The 11,735-nt window shown below is 42.4% G+C and overlaps 1 protein-coding gene across 2 annotated transcripts in view; it reads left to right on the forward strand.

Annotated features, from left to right (window-relative positions):
- Positions 1–2,039: 2,039 nt before the first annotated feature.
- RPE (ribulose-5-phosphate-3-epimerase) overlaps positions 2,040–11,735 on the forward strand; it is a 26,599-nt gene continuing 16,903 nt past the window's right edge. Inside the window, exons 1-2 of one of the 2 annotated variants that reach the window (XM_006872740.1) lie at positions 2,040–2,186; positions 10,356–10,435. In XM_006872740.1, coding sequence (XP_006872802.1) covers positions 2,065–2,186; positions 10,356–10,435 — 202 coding nt within the window. In that variant the 5' untranslated portion in view covers positions 2,040–2,064. The remainder of the gene's footprint in view (positions 2,187–10,355; positions 10,436–11,735) is intronic. The other variant, XM_006872741.1, reaches the window with a different exon arrangement.

An 11,735-nucleotide genomic window follows, 5' to 3' on the forward strand; every position in this document is an offset into this window, starting at 1 on the left:
ACATTGCTATGCAATCCATACCGAAGGCTGTGGTCTTTGATTTTTATCAGTAATTATTGTAAGTCCTCTTCACTTTCAACAAGCAAAGTAGTATCATCTGCATATCTCAGGTTGTTAATGAGTCTTCTTCTAATCCTGATGCCACATTTTTCTTAATATAACCCAGTTTCTTGGATCATTTGCTCAGCATACAGGTTGAATAAATATAGTGAAAGACTACAACCTTGTCGCACACCTTTCTAAATTTTAAATCATTCAATGTTCCCATGTTCTGTTTGAACAATTGCCTCTTAGTCCATGTACAGATTCCTCATGGACACAATTAAGTGTTCCAAAATACTCATACTTCTCAACGTTGTCCATAGCTTGTCATGATCCACACAGTTGAAAGCCTTTGCATAGTCAATAAATCACAATCCGTACCGACTCGATGCCACTTAACAACAACAAACATCTTTCTGGTATTCTCTGCTTTCAGCAAAGATCCATGGTACATCAGCAAAGATAACCCTTGTTCTATGGCCTCTTCTGAATCCGGCTTGAACCTTGGGAAGTTCTCTGTCAATGTATGCTTATAGCCATTACTGTATTACCTTTAGTAAAACTTTACTCTCATGGACTATCAAAGATATTGTCTGACAATTTCTGCATTCCGTTGGGTCATGTCTCTTTGGAATGGGCACATTCCAATCAGTTGGCTAGATAGTGGTCTTCCAAATTTCTTGGCATAGATGAGTGCCTTCAGTAACCATAATTATGTTAAGAGCATGTAACAAAAATAACAATGAACACTGTAAGTTTCACAACAGCTCAGTAAAGACCATTTTCATTAGGTTCTTGAAAAATTCTATGTACCATCAGTTTTGACACACTGAAATTCCAGAGTGGGACTTGGGAGCTGTGTTTTAGAGCTACTAACCACTAGCTCTCATTTTGAACCCACCAGTAGCTCTGGTAGAAAAACGAGGATGTCTGCTACCACACAGATTTACAGTGTTGGAAACCCTGTGGAATTCACTGTCTCACAAGGTAGCTACAGTCAGAATTGACGCCATATTAGTGGGTTGTTTGGCGTTTGGTTGGTTATTATGTAAGCACTTTGCTTTCAGGCTCTTTCTCATGGCAACGTTCATATGTTGAAGTAAAATAATTTTGGAATTTCTTTTCATCTTTGAAACATTATTGACTCCTTGTGAACCGCAAGGTCAGCAGTTCGAAACTACTAGCTGTTCCGCGAGAGAAAGATGAGGCTTTCTGCTCCCGTAAAGATTTACAGCCTCGGAAACCCTGTACAGGGTCGCTATGAGTCGGAAACGACTCCACGGCACAAAACAACAACAACAATGGAAATGTTACCTCGTTTTGCAGAATGTATATTAAATAAACTTCTAATTCTATTATTGGCTAACATGATTTTTGTTTTAACACTCTTTACAGTAACCTTCCACTCCTGGTGCTGTCTTACAAATGAGAAAAATGAGGCGGAGAGAAATGACTTGCCAGATCACTCAGTTACTATTTGGCATAACTAGGATGTCACTCAGAATGTGACTCCCCCAGTTATTAAGAGTTCTAGGGAGAGAGAAATAAAAGGGATAAAGGTGTTTTTTCGTTTTTGTTTTAAAAAAGAGCTGGAGAGGAAAGTAAGTCCTGCCTACGCAAACGATGGAGAAACAAAAATAATGTGAATATGAGAAAGATCAATGGAAAGAATTGCAAGGGACGTAAAGCAGCAGAAGCTTTAAAAATGCATTGAGCATTTTGAGGATGCTAGATCCGCAAAAGGCGTTTCAATGTGGCGGGTCCCAACTGAAAGGAGGATCAAGGCTCGGCTCTTCGGCCAAGGCCCCGCCCCTATGACAGGCCCCGCCTCTAAGCCTCGGGACCGGCAGTCGCTACCCGGAGGGAGAAGGCGGGACTTCCTCACTGCAAAGCAATTACTTCCGGCAGAGTCCGGAAGACTCTATGGGAAGGGGCGGGGCTAAAATGGCGCAGCCAATTGGGGCGACGCTTAGGTCCTCTCGGGGGACTAGTGGGGTAACTTAGTTCTTAGGAACCGGCACCATGGCATCCGGCTGCAAGATTGGCCCGTCCATCCTTAACAGCGACCTGGCCAATTTAGGGGGCGAATGCCTCCGGATGCTGGACTCCGGTGCCGATTATCTGCACCTGGATGTAATGGACGGGTAACTCCGCGGGGCTCGGGTCGGGTCGAATTCCGCTCACCTGTTTGCAGCACCTGTTGGCTGCACGGTGTCACTTTACGCAGAGCGCCTGGCTGTTAATGCGAGTTTGAGAAGAGGGTTGAGGCGGGAGCGCTAGAGACCCTGCTTGGAGCGGACCTGAGGCGGCACCCTGAGCCCAAACCTCAGCGTCACCCCTCCCCCTTTGTAACGTGTGGTCTTCTAGCACTTAGAACCCGGAAGCGACCTTAAACTTCTAGGCCATTTCTTTGATTTTCAGTTGGAGAAACTGAGGCCCAAGGTGATAGGCATGACTTGCCCAAGCTCATGTAGCTGGAGAGTGACAACGGAGTGACTTGCATCATGATTAGGAACTTGTCACCTGGAGAGAGATTGTCAGTTTGCCATTTTGCTGCGCTTCTGATACTGAGGGCAAGCCACTTAACCTCGTCATTATTTGAAAAGTGGAGATAGTAATAGAACCTACCGAGTAGGCATCTCTGGTAGAGGAAATGAGTTCGTGTGTGTTGCTTACAGTGCTTGATTGGTACTAAATTCTCTACAATTGTTAGCTGTTTATCAATATTCGCATTTTGTAAGTGATTTTTAAGCACTGTAATTCTAGCAGGGACCCTGGTGGTGCAGTGGCTAAGTGCTCACTTGCTCTAGAACCCACCTTGAGTTCCCTGGGAGAAAGATGTAGCAGCCTGCTTTGGTAAAGATTTTGTTGCTATTAAGTGCCATCGAGTCGATTCCTACTCATAGCGACCCTGTGTAGGGTTTCCGAGGAGCAGCTGGTGGATTTGAACCACTGATTACTGTAGCCTACAGAGCCACACCGGGACTCCCAATAAAGATTTATTGCCTTGGAAAACCTGTAGGGCGTTTCTACTGTGTCCTCTAGGGTCACTGTGAGTCAGGTTTTGATTGAAGGGCAATGGGTTTGGCTTGTTTATTCAGTAGTTTTAGCACATAATAAGATATTATTTGGAATCAGGATGATGACTCATTTCCTAAGTTGGGTATAACATGAGCAAACAAGTTTAGAGAAAACAGTAAGACTTCTCAAGATTGCGACAGAATTACAACTTGCAACTTGAATTTTAGGTCTGCCAGGGACTCTGATTCCCATTGACAACTGGCCATAGAATCATAAAAGTCATTACATTGGGTTGGTATCAAAAATGCATTTATTTTATATTAATCAAACCTCTGTATGCCCATATTCAAATGAGCAAAATGTTATTTAGAAAAAAATGATAATTCATTTCCTCTTTTTCCATTGCTTCTTACTCTTCTGAGAATTTTGCTTTCTTTTGTTCTATCTGGTTAAATCTGTTGTGTCTCTTGCATTCTGGCCAGTTACCTTACCATACTGCCCAATTCATAATGACAAAGCGTTGACCTTAGAGTACTAACTTTTAGAGACAAAGTGTGTGAGGAAGCTAGTAAATATTATCCCTCAGAAAAGCATGATGTTTTTAGTTGGCCTTCACTTATAGTTCTGCTTTTTTACTTATTTTGACACCTTCGTTTGAAAGCCTTAAGCTTTTACCAATGTAGTGTGTTGTTAAGTGCCCTCAAGTGGATTCAGTTCCTAACAACCCCATATAGCATTTCTGAGAAATTCCTGGGGAGCTTACACCACCAACCTTGCGGTTCAAAGGGACTTTGCAGTCCAGCACATTAACCCACAGCGCCACACCAGGACTCCGTACTTGTATATATGTATAGTTTATTTGGCACAGATAATTTGGTTTTAAATAAGTCGGTCAGCAGTTCAAAACTGCCAGCCGCTCCGCGGAAGAAAGATGTGGCTTTCTGCTCCCGTAAAGATTTACAGCCTTGGAAAACCTATACAGGGTCACTATGGGTCGGAACCGACTCGACGGCACTTAACAACAACATATATGTATGTAGAATTAGCAAATGGGCAGGGGAAATAAAATTTTGCTTTAATTCACCAATCAGGAGTGCCAATAATTACTACCAAAATCACCCTTAAGTAGGTTTGGTCTCATAGCACCCCTGTCAGGTGGTAAAACTGGCCAATAGGGTTTTTAAGGTTGTAATAATTTCAGAAGCAGATGTTGCATCTCCTTCAGGGCTGCTGGTGGGTACATCCAAACACTTTCTTGTCTTCTTCCATGATAACAATAAACCAGTTCATGAGTCAATTGTGACTCATGTTGTTAAGTGTTGTTGAGTCACGGTTTCCAAGGATCAACTGGTAGGTTTGAACCACCAACCTTGTGGTTAGCAGCAGTCCAGTGCTCATCCTATAACACCACAGCAGGACTCCAAATCTGACTCACAATGACCCTAAATAGGGTTTCCGAGACTGTACATTTTTATAGGAGCAGACTACCTCTTCCTTCTCCCCCTGTGCCTAGCCTTAGTGCCACCAGGGTGCCCATGATGACAATGCTAAGTTACACAGACTCCTTACTGAGATGTAGTCATCCTGGATAGGGTTTCTGAGGCTGTAAATCTTTACTGGAGCAGAAAGACTCCTTTCTTGCACAGAGCAGCTGGTAGATTCAAACTACTGACCTTGTGGTTAGCAGCCCAACTCATAACCCACTGCGCTACCAGGGCTCCTTGTTTTGACTCTCAGCGATTCTGTACAGGGTTTTAGAGGAGTGGCTGATGGATAAGTCCAGTGCTTATCCTGTAGCGCAACACCAGGATTCCATGATGGCGATAGCTGTTGTTAAGTGCTGTTAAGTTTGGTTCCTTGTGGTTCACTGTCCATTGTTTATCGTACAGCACCATACCAGGAGTGTATATTTATGAGAACTCAGCTGTTTCTGTTCTAGTGCTTTTTGTGAAACAATTCAGTCTTAATAAGGTTGGTGCTATTATTACCACCAGCATTTGACAGTGAGGGAAGGACACAGAGAAGCTATCACCTGCCCACGATCTCCTAGCTAGGAAATGTGGAGCCAGCGTTGGAAGCAATGCAGAGCTTGTGCTGACTTACAGTCAAATGACTTGTATGGCCACTTATAGGTTCCTGGTGTGGCACTGTAGGATCGGCACTGGACTGCGAAGCACAGGGTTGGCAGTTCAAACCTAGCAACTGCTTCTCGAAAACCCTATATAGGGTCGCCATGGGTTGAAATCAACTGCATGGCACTAACAACAACAACATGGCCATTTAATGACTTACAGATAATGGAATACATTTTATGACCAGTCCTATGGCCTACAGATAGTAGTGATTAAGACATTCCTTGTCCTCAAAGAGCAACTGAGAATTTATACTTTTGTTCTTAATTTAATTTCGGGGAACAGTACAATCCCTGAAAGCAGGATCTGTTTCTTGTTCGCCTCTAGCCTCAGCTTGTGAAACACCGTGACAGTCTCAGTTATAATTGGTTGAGTGAGTGAATGGCTATATCAGAATGAAGGATTTTTGTGTGTGTGTTGACTCATCTCTCCTTTTCCTGGAAATACATTAGTTTGGACATTTTAAAACTCTGCCCCTTTTAACATCCACAATTTTTGAGGTAGGACTGATTTTTCTTTTCCTTTTGCAGAGGAGGACACCAATTTGGGGAGGTTCAGTCCCTTTCCCCAGTGTCCCATCAGAAGAGGTCAGGCCTTGTCCAGCTGATGGTAGTGCCCTTAGTAATGGTTTCCAAAGACTTCTGAGCCAGGGCTAAGGAGAGAGTGTGGACACCCTTCCTAAAGGTGGTGGTGGTAGTGGTCATGTCCTGTGGAGTTCCACCAACTCATAGTGACCCTGAATAGGGTTTCTGAGGCTGTAGATCTTTACTGGAGCCGAAAGCCTCGTCTTTCTCCCTCCGAACAGCTGGTGGTCTTGAATTGCTGACCTTGAGGTTAGCAGCCCAACTCATAACCACTATGCTGCCAGAGTTCTTTTTCTGAAGCTGGTGGACCATAAAACTTAACTTCCTTTCCAACATGGCCTTAATGCTTCTCTTTTGTGTCCCCTTAAACATTTTCATCCAACATTCAATGTCGTTTGGACGTGCTCATTTTCTAGTGTGTTCTCCCCACCCCTACACAAAAAGCCCAACTATAGTGACTCACCCCAATAAGGCCCCCTAATTTCTCACAGTTTGTGGTGTGTTTTTTTAAATCTTGACAATCAGGTGTACATAGAAGACCATCCTAGGAAGGAATTTGTCTGGATTTTGGAAAAGTGGAAAGTGGAGGGTATTGGTTTGGTTCCATATTTGAAATAAAGGACTTCTTGAAAAGGGGCGTTGATGGCACAGTGGTTGAGGCACTTGATCACTAATCAGAAGATCAGTGGTTGGAACCTACCAGCAGTTTGCTTTCATAAAGATTTACGGACAGCCTTGGAAATCTTATGGGGACAGGTCTCTGCTGACCTATACAGTCACTGTGAGTCAGAATCTACTTGATGGCAGTGGGTTTAATTTTGGGGGGCTTTGGCTTCTTGGAAAAGAAGACTAGGAAGCACTTAATAATGTCATGAAATGGTAGTGATGGGCACGTGTTGGTCCTACGCTTGGGAACTGAGCAAATAAATAAGCATATTCTAAATTAGTGAATAGGACTTAAAGTTGAGGAGACTTCACATTAACTGGAACTCTAACTTCTGTTTTGAAAACAACAGAAAGATTTGTCAGTATTGGGCCCACAGTTTTGCAAGGCACAGTGGACTGAAACTGAATGCCAGCCACCACTGGCCGGGCGTTCTCCATGTGTCCCCTGTGCCTATCAGCTCTGTTTTGCTCCTCCTGTCCCCTGCCAAAGGAACCCTGGTGGCACAGTGATTAAGTGCTCTGCTGCTAACCAAAATGTCAGCAGAGATACGACAGTCTGTTTCTGTAAAGATTGATAGCCTTAGAAATCCTGTGTCCTGTGGGACAGTTCTACTCTGTGCTATGATTTGGATTTGACTCTAAAGCAATGGCTGATGTTGGGATTATTTGCCAACCCCGTAGACATATGAGTTAGTGATTTTTAGTTCACTGGAAGATTATTTTCTGGTTACAGTGGTACTGTAGGTACTTCATCCTTTTACCACCTTTGCTGAATTTATCTTACAGAGCCACCACGCTTCCACTTTGATATACAAAGTAGTTGTTGGTAAGTGCCATGGAATCTGTTCGTACTCCTAGCCACCCTTTATAGGGTTTCCGAGGCTTTAAATCTTTTGTGGGAACAGAAAGCCTCATATTTCTCCTGCAGAGCAGCAGGTGGGCTAGAACTGCTGAACTTGTGATTCATACATAGTCTAGTGCTCATCTTATGGAGCCACTACCCTGTCCACTTTGTATAGACTACAGAATAAAATCTGAACCAGATAAAAACCAAATAATGTAGCCTGGTGTTTGAGGCTCTTAGTATGACACAACCTACTACCTGTCACCATTTTTTCTCTAGTCAGGCTAGTTAACATGTGCCCATTTCCTGGAATAGAACAATAGAACTTGCAGATTTCTACTTTTTCAGCCTTTGCCTCCCTCCTGCCCTCACCCACCCCCAGTCAATCTGGAGTCTTGGTGTGGGGCTGTGGGATAAGCACTGAACTACTAATCAAAAAGTTGGTGGTTCAAACCCACTAGCTGCCCCTTGGAAACCCTGTACAAGGTCGCTATGAGTCAGAACTGTCTCCACGACACTTACCAACAGCAATCTGTCATACAGATCTTAGCTTGTTTTGTCACTCTAGTGAGCTTCCCCTCTTCTGAAAAACTATAATGCTTGTCTCTGGAACTGTAGCCTTATATTACCTATAACATCACGAATTGCTTACTTGTTAACTTTTCTTGTAATCTTCATGTAGGTAATACCAGCTGCTTTAACAAAGTCCAGATTTCAGTGGCTTAACATTGTAGTTTCTTTCTCATTCACAGTTCCATGTCAGTTACCTTTTTGTTAGCGAACTCTGGGACATACATGAGGGGCTTCAAAAAGTTCACGGAAATATGGACTGAAAAGGTAATGACATTTTCCATGAATTTTTTTGAAGTCCCTTGGTAGTCTCCTCCCATCTTGTGGCTCTGCTGTTTGAATGTTTGATTTAAGGGCTTCTTTACTGCCAGAATGGTGGAAAGCTCTGGTAGCGTAGTGGTTATGAATCTGGCTGCTAATCTCACGGTCAGCAGTTCGAAACTACCAGCTGTTCTGCAGGAGAAAGATGAGGCTTTCTGCTCCTGTAAAGATTTACAGCCTCGGAAACCCCATATAGGGTCACTGTGAGTCAGAACCGACTCCACAACACACAACAACAACAGTGAATGACTTAATCACTTAAATTTCTGGGTCCATTGTTGTGTAATGAAGCTACAGGCCAAGGCTTCTTCCCACCAACAACTGTATTATTATAGAAATGTTAAGTGCTATCTAGTACCCTCTGACTCATAGTGACACTGTATAGGGTTTCCACGGAGCAGTTGGTGTGTTTGAACTGTCAACCTTGCAGTTAGTAGTCCAGTACTTATTCTCTATAATGGAGTCTGCAGCAGGACTCCATTGTAGCAATATCGTCATGAATTCTGGTGAGTCATCCATCTCTGCTATTTCTCACTTACGATGGTACGAATTCTCTGGGGCAAAGCAGAACCCTAGTTTATCTCTAGAAAACACAGTTCTCTTGGAAACCCCCCAAGGTGCTTGGTACTTGCTTATAGAGTATTTTATTAAATATTTCAGTGAGATAGAAATAGAACAGAGAAAATAGTGAAGTTGTCAAGAATTTTACTTTAATTCGATACACAATCAATGCCCATGGAAACAGCTGTCATGAAATCAAACACATTGGGCACATCTGCTGCAAAAGACCCCTTTTAAAGTGTTAAAGATGTCAGTTTGAGGACTGAAGTGTACCTGACCCAAACTAGGATATTTTCAATTACCTCATATGTATGAGAAAGCTAGACAATGAATAAGGAAGACTGAAGATGAATTGGTGCATTTGTATTAGGGTGTTGGCTAGGAATATTGAAAGTACCATGGATAACTAGAAGAACAAATATGTCTTGGAGAAATACAGCCAGAATACTCCTTAGAGGCAAAACTTCCAGGACTTTGGACTTCCAGGACTTTGGACATGTTATCAGGAGGGACCAGTTCTTAGAAAGGGTATCATGCTTGATAGAGTATCATCGAAAAAGCAGAAGACGCTCAGTGAGATGGATTGACAGCTCTGTCTGCAACAATGGTCTCAAACATAATAATTCTGAGGATTTCACAGGACTGAGCAGTGTTTCGTTCTAGTGTACCATAGGTTAGGTATAAGTTAAAACCCACTTGAAAGCACCTAACAACAGTGATAGAACAAAAGGATTAACTGAGTAGGTTTAGGAGTAAGTCCTGTGGTTCTGCTATCTGGCACAGTTGTTTGAATCCTGCCTCTATAAACCAAGTAGGTGATCTAAGCAAGTTATTTCTTATATTCTTTTCAAATGGGGGTAATATTAGTGTCTGCCTGATATGGTTCTTGTGAAGACAGACTGAAATAAGGTATAATGCCTGTTGTTAGTAAATCTTCAGTTATTATTAGTAATAAACACAGCAGCTGTCTTTGTTATTTTTTTGGAGAAAGGGTAAATAATTGTCAGTCACTACCCTGTGATAGACGTAGATTAGAAGTAGACGGCTGTGACAGGCTGTGATTCCGGAACCCTTCTTCAGAGTCCAGAACTTGCTAGTGTGTGACTTGGGCAAGTCATATAACTTGGGTTATTTATTTTGTCGTCTTACCATTTCTGCTTATCATGGGAGTGTGAATTATACAATTAAATCTTTATGTAGGTAAATCTGACATTGTTATGATGTGTTGAAATATCAAGGAAATAATACTTTGTAAAATTGAAGCCTAGTTATTTTGTTGTTGTTGTTAAGTACCGTAGAGTTGGTTCCAACTCATAGTGACCCTCCCTGCACAGGGTTTCCGAGGCTGTAAATCTTTACCGGAGCAGAAAGCTGCATCTTTCTCCCATGGAACAGCTGGTAGTTTCGAACTGCTAACCTTGAGGTTGGCAGCCTGACTCAGAACCACTATGCTTTTAATACTGATGTTGATAAGTATTCAGTTGAAAAATACAACTCCAGACGTCCTTTCTCATCCCCCGCCAGAATATATATACTGACTACTGGAAGTAGTGAAGTATGAAAGACTCACCAAGTTGAAAACATTTTCAGAGTAAGATTTTGTTTGTCTTGTAGGCATTTTGTTCCCAACATCACCTTTGGTCACCCTGTGGTAGAAAGCCTTCGAAAGCAGCTAGGCCAGGACCCTTTCTTTGGTAAGTCCGTGTTACGCCATTTGAAGCTGGATGTGTGGCTCAAATAAAGGAAAGGTGGATGCTGTATTTCTTAACTTCTAGCTTCCTCTTGGAGTCCTGGTATGGCGCTGTGGGTTAGTGCCCTGGACTGCAAAGTCAGTTGGCGTTTCAAACTCACCATGGGCTCCTTGGAAACCCTGTACTGGGTCGCTATGGGTGGGAACTCAAGGGCATATAACAAAAACAACAGTTTCCTCTTTACTCTCTCTTCCTCCTTCAGCCTTCCCTCAGGGTTTCACTGGCTTTACTCTGATTAGCAAACCGAGCTCTTTCCTACCTGGAGCCTTTGTACTTGCTAATCCCTTTGCCTGGAGAGCTCTTCTAACTGGGCTGGCTCAGCTGCTTCTTTCTGCCTCAGATAACCTGCCCTGGTCTCAGACTTTTCTAAATACCCTATCTTAAATGATATGCACGTTATACCACCTTGTTGATTTTCTTAGAACTTCCTTCAACCTGAAATTACTTTGATCAGACTGTAAATTACATGGTGACATTGTAGGGTAAGCACTAAGCGGCTAGTCACACAGGTCCAGAGTTCAAACCCACCAATTGTCCTATGGGGGAATAATGAGGCTTTCTGCTTCTTTAAAGATTTATAATAGCCTTGGAAACTGTATACAGACTCAATACAAAAGTCGCTATGAATCAGAACTGACTCAAAGGCACCTACCAACAACATCAATTTCATGAGGGGTGGGATTTAATTGACCTTTGCTGTGGTTTTCCTAGAGCTAGGCACAGGCACATGGTGGGATTCAATATAATTAGTAAGTATATGAATCAATTAATTGGTTTTATCATCTGGAAGTCATCTACTTCACTCAAATGGGTGGAGAGCTTTCCACAGGTGAAGCCTCCATGCTCTGCTTCAGCATCACAGCATCTGTCTTGGGAGGTTATGAATTACAGTATAAAAGTTTAAACTATGTTCACATGAAATAGTTATTTTTTTAAACTAAGTTAAAAGCACACAGCTCTGTTGTTGTTTTTAAACTAAGTTAGCAATGCCCTAGTTGCCACATCTCTTACACAAGAAAAATTGAACAAATTTTTATAAATACGTATTTTTATGTAATTATTGGGTTTTAGTAAAAAATAGATTTAAAAAATTAGGATATTGTAGATCAACTTTATGAAATACTATTGCCGCATTGCTCAATATGGTAGATACTAGCCATCTGTCTAAGGAGCTCTGGTAGCGTACTGGTTACAAATCGGACTGCTAATCTCATGGTCAGCAGTCCGAAACTACCAGCTGTTC

Source organism: Chrysochloris asiatica, unplaced genomic scaffold (genome assembly GCF_000296735.1).
Source record: "Chrysochloris asiatica unplaced genomic scaffold, ChrAsi1.0 scaffold00212, whole genome shotgun sequence".
Taxonomy (NCBI): domain Eukaryota; kingdom Metazoa; phylum Chordata; class Mammalia; order Afrosoricida; family Chrysochloridae; genus Chrysochloris; species Chrysochloris asiatica.